Genomic DNA, 14,562 nt, shown 5'->3' on the forward strand with positions numbered 1-14,562 from the left:
TTTAAGAATGTAACATATTTTTGAAAATTTTTTGATAGAGACTTTTTTAAAGTTTCATTGCTTAAAAGGATGAGCTCTTAATCATTTGGTAAATGTGGTTATTCAGGAAAATCAATTTCCTGAGGGCTCCAAACAATAAAAGCTTGATAGCATACTTTGAACACATATTAACTAAAAAAGTTTTACTAGTGTCATACACACTAAAATAAATATTTTCACTATAGTCACTTACATTAAACAATAAGAGTCCTCAATTAGCTGTGTTAATTTTTCTTTCCTTAATTTTTTTAAACGAATGGAGTTCTTGAGGTAGCCAGTGTACAGTAATCCTCAGTTCCACCCCCACCATCCACATATAACTCTGTTGACTTTAAATAAGCAAAAGTAATATCCTTGCTTGGAAAATTCAAAATTCACAGGAAGTTTAAAATGTGAGAAGTACAAGTCTCCCTCCTAGTTTCTATACCCCAGACAGATATTCAAACAGAATGACACAGACACGCTGAGTTCCTCAGTCCCCTTTCTCAGCAACAGCCACTTTTAACACTTTCAGATGCGTTCTTCAAAAACAAGTATTACTGCATATGAATACATGTCCTTTTGGAAATATAGACCCCTAGAATTTACCCATTCCTCCATCATCAGTTTGCACTTGAATACACAGGGTTTTTGGTGGATTTTTCTTAAGATGAGGTCTCCTCTTTTGCCCAGGCTGGAGTGCAGTGGCACAGATAGCTCACTGCAGCCTTGAACTCCTGGGCTCAAGTGATCCTCCTGCCTCAGCCTCCCAAGTAGGGACTACAGGCATGTGCCATTGCAGCTGGCTAGCACAGAGTTTTTTGTTGTTGTTCTCTCTCTTCAAGTTCTGAAAATTAAGCTAAAAACAAAACAAAACAAAAAGCAAACCTTCCCAAATTTTACTTCACAAGTTCTTTGTGTTAAAATCAGAACAAAAAAACTACCAAGAGTATCCCAATTCCAAATATCGATGATTTTTCCAACTGAAGAAAATAGTTTCTTTTGTTCCTACAAAAACCTTGGTTTTTAACTATAACTTAGTCTTTCAAAGGGCATGTTTTTCATATAATCAGTTCAATTCAAAATGTAACTGAATATCTACTATGTGCAAAGCACCATGTACTATGTACAGTTTAAGACACAGCCCCGACCCATTAAGAACTTGCTGTTCATATAGTAAAGGAAGGAAGGAAGGTGGAAGAGAGAGGGACTGAGAGGAGACAGAAGGAAATGCTATCATAAATCACTGAGGCCTAAAATGAGGATGGGGCCGTGCCCAGGTCAAATGGAAAAGACAGCAAACAGCTAACTAGAAACAACACATTTAGTGCGCACTCCTGCTTCCTTCTTACCACCCTCTATGTTCTTCCCAGCTATCCTAACCTGTCTGAGCTTGATTATCTCCAAATGATTTTGAACAATCCTCAACAAAAATGGAATGGTGAACTTGGATTAGGATAGTAAGTCCTGAACTTATGAAGGAAAGCCTAACAATAAACTGATCACTGTGCAGAGACTTTTACATGTGATTTTGCTTCTATAATTCTTTAAAATGTTTTCTTCTTACCCAAGGTAGGGTGAGGTGTAAAACCATGGTGGTCCCATACAGACCAGGTAGATAAAAAAGAAATAAGGTTAAATTCAGACGTTTTAAAAAAAGAGTTGAGGAAGGATTTAATAAAGATACATGCTCTTCTAAATTCTAAAACCACATAACTCTGGAGAAGGTGCATGTTCTTCTGCTTCTCTTCAAGGCAAAGAAAACAGTATAACAAAATTTTCCCTTACGTACTTTACAATAGTAATTATAAAAAGTCTGTGTTTTCATTCTAAATGAGCCAGAACTCTAAAGAACCTACCAACTTGTTTTTCCTCTCATTTCCACAGCTGTGGTCCTCTCACAGAAGTAATGAAAAAAACACCAGCAGGAGAAAAAGGTACAAAATGTCAGCATGAGTAAGGTTTCCCATCAAGTCAGGTATTTACACACGTGAACATTATTTGCAAAAATTTTAGGGAAATATTTTCTTTGCTTTTAGGCTGAATCTGCAAAGACACTCAATTCCTAGGCAGCAGTAATCCTTATGAAAATAGAAACAATATGAAACTGAAATGTTTACTATAGATGTGTTATTAGGTTTTCCTAATTATATGAAAAGTCTATGAGTAAATAGCTTAAGAGGGCTTCTTGCTTCAAAATATAGTAATTTTAAATGTGAAAGCTATCCATTTCTGATAAAAATTCTGGACAACATTAACATTGAGTAAACATTTATTGTGATTTCTCCCCCTCTGGTATGTTTATTTTTCCTAGTTCTCCAAATGACACAGTTGCGGAACCTCTTTTAGCTGGTCTTGCCTGAAAATAATAAAGATTAAAGATATTAGAAATAGAGAGATAATACACAGCCCCAATTAAAGCCCTTAATGCTGTCTTACAAGTTAGTATTTACACCCTCCCCCAAGTTAGTAAACAAAAAGCTGAACATGAACCCACTAAGAAAAATGATCCATCTTGATAACATTACCTGTGACTCATGGTATTTCCATCCTATCATGTAATAGATCTGATATGTGGCAGGTACTGAACCATCCTCATTTCTGTACATTTCTAAAAAGACAAGTAATGGTTAAAATCTGAAAAAATGCAAGAAGGAAAAAATTTCTGCTCAACAAGTCATGTTCTTCAAAAAGAAATGGGTAGCAGGATACTTGTAAGATTCTGAGAAGGCCTTCCATGAAAAACTCTTAATACAGAGGGTAAGGAGATAGAAAAGGCTGTCTGGAAAAAGAGCTTCAGGATCTGTGTTTTGACAGCAAGGCCATGAAGTCTGAGGGAGCCTTAATGGGAATGGAAAATGCATTGGCAATGCAAAAGGAATCAACACGGTACAGCACAGTGCTTTGGTGAGGCGGGTGGAAAGAGTGGTTGCCCTTACCTCTGTACACGGCTGCAGCTGCCAGCATTGTGTTTCGATGCAGTAGGGCTTTTCTATTCCAAGAACAGTTACTCTCACCCATACCTAAAAATACACTACAAGTAGTCTGACATAATACAGCAAATACCCAGAACAGCTCAGTATCACAGACTTATTCCCATCTCATCCAACAGTATACCTGTTCTTCTCTAAGAGTCATGTAAAATAGCCTAAATCTCATTTCACTTTCAGAAAATAGCTAGGCTTCTTATTGACTTTAAAGACTACTTGAAAATTCTTGAATATTAAGACAGGCAAGTGAAATTTCAGGAGGCAGCCCCACAACGCTTTACTTGCTAGCAATGGTCTAAAGTAAGCCAGCTGGGCAAAAGCCAGGTGACTGCCACCCCAGGTGAGTCGTCAGTAGTTGGCAAGAACTTTACCAAGGATGTCACATCTCATGCTCCTTTTAGCTGCTCTTTGGAGAAGGTCAGGCCAGTGTCACAATACCTCACTCCTAAGCCATAACAAGTATGATTGTGAAACTTGGAAGATGGCTTTGAGACTCATTAGATAGTACCAAAGCTACTATGTGTTCTCAGATTTTATAATATTTTATTAATCCCACATTAGGAGAGAATTATGTGCATTCTTTTAGAGGCATTTCTCTTAATGTTTAGAAAATTTTAGACTTCTTTCCTTCAAGTTGATGGTGAAAAGCAGGATAAGCATTATTCTATTTTTCATTTAAGATTAATGTTGTATATTTGACTTCACTTTATACAAATACTTAAAATTACTTTGAGCACATTTTAGGCCAGTCTGCAAAATTAAAAGAATTTTAGAAATAAAAGTCCTTTATATGTATTCTCTATATTAAACTTTACTACAAATGTTAGTTTCTTGGTTTTTTCTTCTACTTTCACAAATCAAGAAATGAATAAATTAACCAGTATCAGTATTCTTTCATAGTTTAAAAGTAATATTCTACCACATTTTCAATATTCTTATTAAAAACAATCAACAAATTAGCTGCACCTAAACTTTTTTCTTCTCTTCAATCCCAAAGGATTTCTACTATTCCCTAAAATAATGAATCTCTGCTACTAAATCCTATAAGTGTAACAGCCCCAATTCATGAAGAACGACAGACACAAACTAGTAGGTTAATCATCATCAAGAAAAAGGAGGATCACACTCTTGCTGTCATGAAGCAGCTGAATGACCTTGGGCCAATCACCTGTGGTCTTCAAAGTAACCAGACTAGATGCTCCATAAAGGCTTCTAGTGCTCACATTTTAACCATATCAAGTGACCAGAGGTAAACTGGGACTTGCACCGGAAGGGTCTGTTGCTCAGGTATGGTGCTTTCATTTCTGCTCAACTTCTTGCTGCTATGGCTTAATTATGCATTAGTTATGGACAACACCAGTAGAAAAGAGTTTTGCTTTTTTAGACATAAACATATGATGCGCTAGAAATTCTGAAATGCCTTCTAAACAATCAGTATTAGGATATACGAATTAAGATTCATAGGCATAACATTCTGTGAAGCTCTGACCTACATCAGCCATACAGAAATTCAAGAGTACTACTGCAGAGTACAGGGGGGAACTGTGCAGCGCTCCAACCTTCCCTCACAAGCCACTCACACTGCCACACCGAACCTCCTTTCTCCTTGAGGAAGCAGCGTGAGGTAGTGGAAAGAATCTGGACTTTGGGGTCATACTTCTAGTTTTAACTCATACATAACTTGGGGCAAAGTCATTCAACCTCTATCAAATTCCAGTTCTGCCATCTTCAAAATAATAATACTCCTAATGCATCATGGGGGACCTCTACTAAAGACCACCTGGGAAAAACTGAAACTTTGGGACTTCTGACTCACCCTGGGCTTTGAGTTAACAGAAAAATCTGGCTAGCAGGTTAACTGTTTAAGACTCTCACAGTGTTTTTAAGGTGAAGTTCAACTGCTTATTTAAAATAAACCTGATTTATTATGATTTACTAAAAACAATACTGAGTATTGTTTAAAAAATGTAACTGAACTTACCTTAAGACCACTGTGAAAGCCTTGAAAATTTCTCATGCATTCATCAGCTGATATGCAGCTTGTTTTGTAAAATTAGGTCAAGATTCTGGACTTTTTTCTGTAAATTAATAATAGCAGCTTAAATAAGACACACCACAACCATTAAGAAAAAATTATATACCGCAAATGTAAAATACCAGAAACAAATCTGGAAGTAATACAATCTTCTAGTTGGCAGAACAGCACACCTGAAAGGCAGGGTCTCCCTGCCTTCATCATCCCCTGACTATTCGTCCCATCTCATCTGCCTCTAACTTTTTCCATGGTAGAATGGGTAAGATTTTAGCATACAAATCAGGCTGCTTGACCAGGTTTAAATCCTGGCTCTACTACTCACTAACTACATCATCTGGGACAAATTACTTAACTTCTATCTGTGCCTGGGTTTCCTCATACATTTAAAAAAAAAAGCCAGATTAACCATGTTAGCTTTAGTCTTATCTTCCTCATAAACTATGCCTTATAAACAATGCTGAAAGGTAAGTTTTCTAACACACACAAATCTATCTCCTATGCTAACCTGAAAAAAATCCAGAAGCCTCTGATCCTTTATCATTTCCCATCATCTCCCCATTCTACATACTCAAGGAATACTGGATTACGGTTCCTTAATCAGGAGCATGAAGCATGTGTATATCCTGTTCTACTGCCATGTGGAATACAATGTTAGCTCCCCTAAACCTCCACCCACCCTTTCATTCTCCTGGCAAACTCATTTTTGCTTAGGTGCTGCCTCTTTTGCAAAAGATTCCTGACCCCTAAGCAGATTTAGGGCCTTTTCCTCCTCAGTTTCTCCTTGTGCTTTATTATAAATGACTTCATTTTACAGTTGAATGCATAAGTCTATCTGTCTCTATCTTTGTGTGTTTCTTTCTCCCTACTACAATATAAGCTCCCTGAGATCAGGAACTATGTATTTCCACCATTGGCTCAGTGGTTGGCACATGGGTAGATGCTCAATAAGTAAGTGAATGTGTATAAAACCAACCTGTTAATGATTATATCTATTTTGTTAAATATCATTTTATAAGTTTAAATAACTCCTCTTAATATTCCTAAGGATAAGATATATCAAAAACTAAAACATCTGATTTCGTAACAAACATTAGAGTGAAAAAGAGAAGTACTAGCAACGCATCTGAAAGTTAAATATTAGGCCATAGCTACTGAAAATATATGGTCTATTTAAAACCTTTGCGAGACTCACACCTGTAATCCCAGCACTTTGGGAGGCCAAGATGGGCAGATTACTTGAGGTCAGGAGTTCGAGACCAGCCTGGCCAACATGGTGAAACCCTGTCTCTACTAAAAATACAAAAATTAGCCAAGCGTGGTGGTGCATGCCTGTAATCCTAGCTACTTGGGAGGCTGAAGGAGGAGAATCATTTGAATCCAGGAAGTGGAGGTTGCAGTGAGCTGAGATCACACCACTGCACTCCAGCCTGGGTGACAGAGTGAGGCTCCATCTGAAAACACAAAACAAAACAACAACAACAAAAAAAAACCTTCAGGAGAAGAGGGGGTTATCAATTTGAAAGGAGGAACAGGCTACCTTCTGGGGGACTAAAAATGTTCAATATTTTGGTCAGGATGGTGATTAAAATACAAGCAGCTGTACCTTTAAGATTAATATATTTCACTGAACATACGTTGTTAACCTGAATTTAAAGAACCACATACATATCAAATATGCAGTATAGGACTCTGAATTCAAATTGTAACTACAGATTCAGTGTGACCATGGACAAGATATTTAACTTCTCAAGGTCTTGATTTGCTCACCTGTAAAATTAGGGTATTAGAAAAACCTCAGAGAATTACACTGAGCACAAAGTAAGCACTGTACATATTTTTTAATCAGTGGGAAGTAATCTTTTCCAACGGAGAAGTCTAATTTCTAGTATTTTTCTCTTTTCTTTCATGAAATGAATCATGAACACAGATTCTATGGCTGCACAAAAAGAAATGGTATATTTGAAAAATAAATTTATCATTAGAGCCTGAGTGATAAATCATCAGCCCACCATCATCTCTCAAGCCTTTGGATAAAGGCGCTCCTTGATTACATCAGGGTAAGGTAAGTCCTTGGGATAGTTCTGGGGAAGGGGTGTGTGTTCCTCTTATTGATCCTCTGTCATCTTGGCCATGCATGCCATAGGCTGCCAATCCCTCTATTAATGAATAAAAAGTGACAACAGTGCTAAGATTTCAGCTACACATCTTTCCGTTTGTAGAGTCGACAGTAGCTCCATACGCAGGAGGCTGCACAATAGGTCAAATGAACCTTTGTTACAGATGGGCAACTACAAGAAGGAACATAGTCAGTTCAGACAGTGCCAGGGCAGAGTCAAGAAGCATGAGTTTGGCATCTAATTCTGCCACTTAACAGGCAACTGTTCTCTTTGGGCCTAATTTTTCTCACTTGTAATACAAGGAAGCAAGTATAACAATGCTCACAAAAGACTACAAATCTGTAAGTAAAGACTAGATACTTATTTGTGTAGTCCTCTTTCTTTAAATCATCTTACAATTTTTCAGGATCCAGATGAAGGCTACTCTAGGTAAATGTAGTTCTGGATTCACAGAACATACCTTTAACCCCTTTAGCTTCCCCCATTCGTCAAAACTATTTTCGACATTAGTATAAATATAAAAGAACCACTTCACAAATTCTCACAAAGGAGGCAAGTTGAAGCTCTCCCTCTCTCTCTCTTTTTTTTTTTTTTTTTTTTTTTTGGAGTCAAAAAAAACTTGAACCTCCCAGGTTCAAGCAATTCTCCTGCCTCAGCCTCCCAAGTAGCTGGGATTACAGGTGCCTGCCACCACACCCAGCTAATTTTTGTATTTTTAGTAGAGATGGGGGTTTCACCATGTTGGCCGGGCTGGCCTCGAATTCCTGACCTTGTGATCCGCCTGCCTCCGCCTGCTGGGATTTCAGGCCTCAACCACCACACCCGGCCTAAGTTGAAGCTCTCTTTTGAGGAAATTGCTTCTCCATCATCCCTTTCAAGTAACAGATGTTTATTTTTGCATGTCTCACCTCTTTCAGAGTTAGGTCTGTGTCCTTCTTATTCCCTGAAGCCTCTTCCAGACCATTACTTCCCCACCCTATTAAGCACCTTCACCCTGCTGAGGCCCAACATCATAAGGCTGTAATCTTCTCCTAACTCCTGCTTGCTGTCTGACATCAGGCTAGTCACTCCCCTCATTCATTGAAAGGTTTGGCACTTGGCTCAGTTTTCCTCTATACTCCCAGTACTGCCACCATCCTGGGTGACTTCATGTTAATAACCATCAAGTCCAGACTTTAAAACCTCATCTCTAATCAACCACTCCATCACTCTGTCTCTACCTTGACATCTGAGACATGTCCCAGGCCTAGTTATCACTTACAACAGCTTTACTTCCAAAATCATCAAGCATCTCATTTTCTGACCATATCCTCCTGCCCCCCCAGTGTGTCCCATGACCATTCCCTGACCGCCTTGGAATCACCTGTGCACAGCTCCTCTTCTTCCTCCCAATTTATCAGCTCACTCTTTTTTGTTCCCACTTCCCTTTTCTTCCAGCTTAGATTCTTTAACCTATTATTTCAATTACACTCCTAGAATTGTCTTTTCCCTTTGTCTTTTTGTCATTTTGAACTAGCAAACCCCCAACCCAAACTAATTCAACTATCTGATTTCTGTGCCTGGTCCTGAGCTGCCATCTAATACTGATGGTCAGTTCACCTTCTCATTCCCTGTAATGACTATTTCAAATGGATCCATTCACTTCTCAAACCTCTGACTTTTTAATTCTTAGCATTTTGTCTTCCTGTTTGACAAAAAAATAGACCCACCGGATGGGAACTTCTTGCTGTCAAACATAAACACCTACATCCATTGGCGCTACCTCTTCTCCCTTCCTGCTATAACTCTGCCTCTCCCCTTAGCAAGGTCAACCCCTCCACTGGCCTTTGTATCACACCCCTCCCATCGTTTCAGTCACCTGTCATCATCATTTATTTTTTTTTTCTCTCTTCTAGAGTCACCTCTTCTAGGAAAGCACTTGGATTCTTCCAGTCAGCAGTTAAATAAATTCAAGTCTTAGAGAAAAAAAAAAAAAAAAAAAAACTTCATTCCAACTTCTATTCCTCTCCTCTCTTCTGACACCTGTCACCTTTCCACCCTTCACCTCTTCTTCACCACCAGACTTCCTGAAAGAACAGCATATATTTGCTGTCTCCAGCTCCTCACCTTCCACTTACTCCTCAACCTACTCCCTTCTACTCTCCTCAGTTCAATGAAAGAGCTCTCATCAGGGTCACCAATAACATTCTTGCTCCTAAATCTTGTAGACTTTTCAGTTCACAGTTTGCTTTTACTGCTGCTAAGTGCTCGCTTTGTTTTGAAACACTCTTTCTTTCCTTTGGTTCGGGCAATTCTACATTTTTCAGGTTTCTCCTGAACACCTTACTGGCTACTCCTTTTCAGTCTCCCCGTACGCTCAGCTGTCGTCTGCTAAAGGATCAGTACCAAGCCACTTTCTCTGCTCACTCCATGTTCTTATTCTAGGCAAATGCTCTGAATGTTACCTGTTCACAAATGACACCCAACTTTTTAACCAAGCCAGTCGCTTCCTCTGAGCTACCTACCCACATACTCAACTGCCTACCTGTCATCACCTCAGGTATTTCAAAAGCACTTCAAACCCAGTTTATCCAAATGTGTACTTGAGGGCTATACCTGCCCACACTTGGTATTATTCTATTGTTTCCTCTATCAGTGAAGGACACCATCTCTTTGTGTGAGCCAGAAATTCAGCAATTATGCTTCAAATGTCTTTCTCCTTCATCTGCCCACATCTAATCCACCAGCAGGAACCGGTAAATTTACCTCCTAAACATGTCTGGGATGCATCTGCTTCTCTTTATTTCCATTGCCACCACTTTCGTACAAACCATCATCGCCTCACAGTAAACTTTACCGAAATAAATCTCACGACTAGTTTATCTGTCAATATAGTCGTTTCAAACTACAAGTCTGATATTGTTACCTCTCTAAGATACCTCAAGGGGCATTTTAAGATAAGGGCAAACAATTGTAACAAGGCCTATAAAGTGCTCCTGCATTTGATCTCTGACTCACATTGACCCACCAAGGTCTTCACTTAACTTTCTCCTTCTCACTCAGTGTACCCCAGCCAAAATGCCCTCCTTTGTTCTTGCTATGTTCATTCTCACAGAAGGGCTTTGCATATGCTGTTCTCCTTGCCTTGGACTCACTCGCCCACTCTATGTCTACCTAGCTAATACATCTCCATTTTTTTTAGAGCATAGCTCACCTGCCTCTCCCTCAGATAAGACTTCTTTGATCTCCCAAACTGGGACATTTTTCCCTGACAAACCCTACTCCTAAACCAAGCAACTACCTTCTTTCTTGAGCCTGGATCTCAGCTGCCAACTGTGGCTGAAGGAAGTCACCAATGTGTTCTATCATCCTAAGTGCACCCTTCAAAAAAACTCCCAGCATCCTTTTACAAGCAGCTGTAGCACTCACTATATGTGCCTCTACTTCATGGCACTGACCACAGTTCTAATTTAACACTTACCTTTGTGACAGCTGCCTGGTGCCTGCCTCCTCCATTTTATACCAGAAGCTCCATGAAGACGGTCTGCTTTCTCCTCAACAATGGATCCCTAGTGCTTAGCCCAGTGCCTGCCAAAGACCTGGCTCTCAAAATGTTTCTCTCAAATGGAGTTGAAAAATTCTTTTTTTTTGGCCTACCTTTCCCAATGGAGTCTAAAAATTCCTTAAAGTGCCTTACCTTGTAAATCTTCCATCAGTTCAAACATTCCAGGATAGTTAACTTGAATTTCATCAGTGTCCTATTTAAAAAGACAAAGGAATATTCATTTGACATTTGTCATACAAAATTCTAGATTTACAGAGGGGCTGCAGAGATTACCCAGACCAATCTCCCACGCTACATAAAAAATCTTTACGATATTCTTCATAGATGTCATCTGGTTTATGCTTGATTTATGAAAGTCTCTAATTGCTGATTAAATACCCTCCAGTGTGAGAGAAATCGTCCCAAAATTCCATCATTGGTTCTGGTTCTCTCCTTGGGAACCACACAGAATAAGAGATTAAGAGTATTCTGTACCCTACAAACCATTGCCCTCTTCTGCAAGTCTTTGAAAACCTTCAGGACACCAAAATCTATAGATCCTTACATGTTCTGACTATATGTCCCTGGACAGTGTCAATATCAATCTTTCCTAAAATGAGGCACCTAGAATCAAAATATTTCATCTAGTAATGCAGCTAATAGGCTTGTTTGGGAAATGAGCACATTGCTGGTACATGTGGAGTTTGTTTCTCAGATGACAAATTGAGCAATGACTTCCTCTTCTTTCTGAAGCCTGATACAGGACTTCACTGGTGGTACAGTGGCAGAGACCATGGATGCTCTCCAAATATCCAGGTGCTCCTTGACACTTCCCAGTCTCAAACACATATTTCTTTTTTTTTTTTTTTATTGCATTTTAGGTTTTGGGGTACATGTGAAGAACATGCAAGATTGTTGCATAGGTACACACGTGGCAGTGTGATTTGCTGCCTTCCTCCCCTTCACCTATATCTGGCATTTCTCCCCATGCTATCTCTCCCCAACTCCCCATCCCTTGCTGTCCCTCCCCTATTTCCCCCAACAGACCCCAGTGTCTGATGCTCCCCTCCATGTGTCCAAATGTTCTCATTGTTCAACACCCGCCTATGAGTGAGAACATGCGGTGTTTGATTTTCTGCTCTTGTGCCAGTTTGCTGAGAATGATGGTTTCCAGGTTCATCCATGTCCCTACAAAGGACACGAGCTCATTGTTTTTGATGGCTGCATAATATTCCATGGTGTATATGTGCCACATTTTCCCTGTCCAGTCTATCATCAATAGGCATTTGGGTTGGTTACAGGTCTTTGCTATTGCAAACTGTCAAACACATATTTCTTTTGGCCAAAGAAAGGAGAGGCAAGACGATTAAGAGCTAGAGCCTTTTCCAGGCCATCTCTTTTGCTGTGGTGACCTTACAGAACACAAGACCAGATGGCACAGCTATTAGACGGAGATGGGCTCTCCCACCAGCATGCAGCTGTGATGTGATAAAATTTTATTGTGTTAGGCACTAAAACTAAAAGTAGGAGTTTGTTCTGACTGGAAACTAGCCTAAAATAAATCTTTTTTTTTTTTTTTTGAGACTGTCTTGCTCTGTTGCCCAGGCTGGAATGCAGTGAGGTGATCTCGGCTCATTGCAGCCTCCGCCTCCTGGGTTCAAGCACTTCTTGTGCCTGAGCCTCCCCAGTAGCTGAGATTACAGGCACATACCATCACATCCAGCTAATTTTTGTATTTTGAGTAGAGATGGGGTTTTGCCATGCTGGCCAAGCTGATCTTGAACTCCTGACCTCAAGTGGTCTGCCCACCTTGGCCTCCCAAAGTGCTGGAATTCCAAGCATGAGCCATGACGCCAGGCAGGAAACTAACCTGAAATAAATCTAAATATCATTAATAGAGGACTGGTTAAACAAATTAAAAAATATGTACTCTATAAGATACTGTACAGTTCTTAAACAGTAAGGTAGATACATGTCTGTAGGAAAAAATCTCCAAGATATGTTACTGACTAAAAAAAAAAAAAAAGAGAAAAGTGCATGTAATATTGTGTAAGTGGGTTTAAATGACATAACTGTATTCTATGGGTCTATGAAAAAAATTGTTCTGAAAGGATATCTAAGACACAGCTAACAAATCTTTGGGGAAAGGGACGAGGGTATTAGAAGTCAGGAGAAGGGCTGGGCATGATGGCTCATGCCTGTAATCCCAGCACTTTGGGAAGCCGAGTTGGGCAGATCACCTCAGGTCAGGAGTTTTGAGACCAGCTTGGCCAACATGGCAAAACCCTGTCTTTACCAAAAATATAAAAATTAGCTGGGTGTGATAGCGCACACCTCTAGTTCCAGCTACTTGGGAGGCTGAGGCATGAGAATCACTTGAAGTTGGGAGGTGGACGTTGCAATAAGCAGAGATCTCACCATTGCACTGTAGCCTGGGCAACAGAGTGAGATCCTCTCTCAAAAAAAAAAGAAAGAAAGAAAGAAGGAAAAAGAAGTCAGAAGGAGGAGACTTTGTTTCACTTTACACCTCACTCTGTATCATTCTTTCTCTGCATGTATTTTATTCTTTCTTTTTTTAAAAAAACATATACATGTATCAGGTTGTATATGCGTTTAATGAGATCTCTGGGTGGTGAGACCATGAACATTTCATCTATATACTTTTCTATATTAACAGCTATTTTTAAAAAAAAGATCCTAAGATTAAAAACAAAATTCCTTCCAGGCTGTTACCTAGACATTAAGCAATATTCTTTGAAAACAGTTCTTCAATAAAACCAACTAAATGCACTATCTCCACCTCAATCAAAAGAATGCCACAATAGCTGTGTTGAAGGCCTTATTCTAATTAAGGGGGACCGTATTTGTACCATTCTTTTAAAGTACTAGTCTGGTAGTTTAATTCTAAAAGGAAAACAGCTTTATCTGAATGCCAGTTCTCTGAAATTAATTCATTAATATGAAAATACAACATTAAGATGTAAATACAACTATATGACAACAATTTGACTTGATTTCACTTTAAAAATAAAAATCCATTGTAGCATAAAAGTAATATATCTAATGTATGCAACATAAACCTGTATAGCTGATTATATAAAAGATTTTTTGGATGGAAATTTTTAGAAAATGAATTAGAACATTTTTTTTTTTTTAAGACAGGATCTTGCTGTCACTCAGGCTGAAGTGTAGTGGTGAGATCATGGCTCACTACAGCCTCAATCTCTCAGGCTCAATCCTCCCACCTCAGCCTCTCGAGTAGCTGGGACTACAGGAATACCCAGCTAATTTTTAAATTGTTTGTAGAGATGGGGTCTCCCTATGTTGCCCAGGATGGTCTTGAAACCTTAGGCTGAAGTGATTCTCCCACCTAGGCCTCCCAAAGTTCTGGGATTACAGGAGTGAACTCTGCCTGGCCAGCACACAATATTAATACAGCACTTCAGAAACAAATATATGCCTCAAAGCATAAATTAATAATTCAAGAACACATTCTTAAAACTTTATTAAATCACCAACTCTCTAATTTTATAAGCTAAAGAAGATTCTATACTAATATCTTTGTATTATATTAAAATTTGAGTCATTAGGCTCATTTTTAGAGACTATGGATAGTATATTGAATTAGATTTTCCAAATAATAGAAATGTACACTTTTAAACATTTTAACATGACGCTAAACATTTTTAGTAGAAATCTTTCTAAAATTCATTCTTTATAACCATAGAAAACCATTTGTAGTTCACACAATTTAACTTTCTTCTGGCGATCAGCAGAAATCCCACGTTTTTCCTAATGGGCAATAACTTTTGAGTCCCCTAATATTGCCGACTAACCCGCATGGCCTCGTATAAATTTTTTTTTTTTTTTTTTTTTTTT

General features: G+C 38.9%; 1 protein-coding gene across 3 annotated transcripts in view; it reads right to left on the minus strand.

Moving 5' to 3' along the window:
- Positions 1-392: 392 nt before the first annotated feature.
- Positions 393-14,562, minus strand: part of LOC108282611 (arginine-hydroxylase NDUFAF5, mitochondrial) — a 25,974-nt gene continuing 11,804 nt past the window's right edge. For 2 of the 3 annotated variants that reach the window (XM_017498611.2, XM_017498610.2), the window contains 4 exons: positions 10,837-10,897; positions 2,958-3,041; positions 2,547-2,629; positions 394-2,377 (listed from right to left, as the gene is read on the minus strand). In XM_017498611.2, coding sequence (XP_017354100.1) covers positions 2,291-2,377; positions 2,547-2,629; positions 2,958-3,041; positions 10,837-10,897 — 315 coding nt within the window. In that variant the 3' untranslated portion in view covers positions 394-2,290. Of the gene's footprint in view, positions 2,378-2,546; positions 2,630-2,957; positions 3,042-10,836; positions 10,898-14,562 lie in introns of all 3 variants that reach the window. The other variant, XM_037727906.1, reaches the window with a different exon arrangement.

This window comes from Cebus imitator, unplaced genomic scaffold, assembly GCF_001604975.1.
Source record: "Cebus imitator isolate Cc_AM_T3 unplaced genomic scaffold, Cebus_imitator-1.0 Scaffold246, whole genome shotgun sequence".
NCBI classification, from domain to species: Eukaryota; Metazoa; Chordata; class Mammalia; order Primates; family Cebidae; genus Cebus; species Cebus imitator.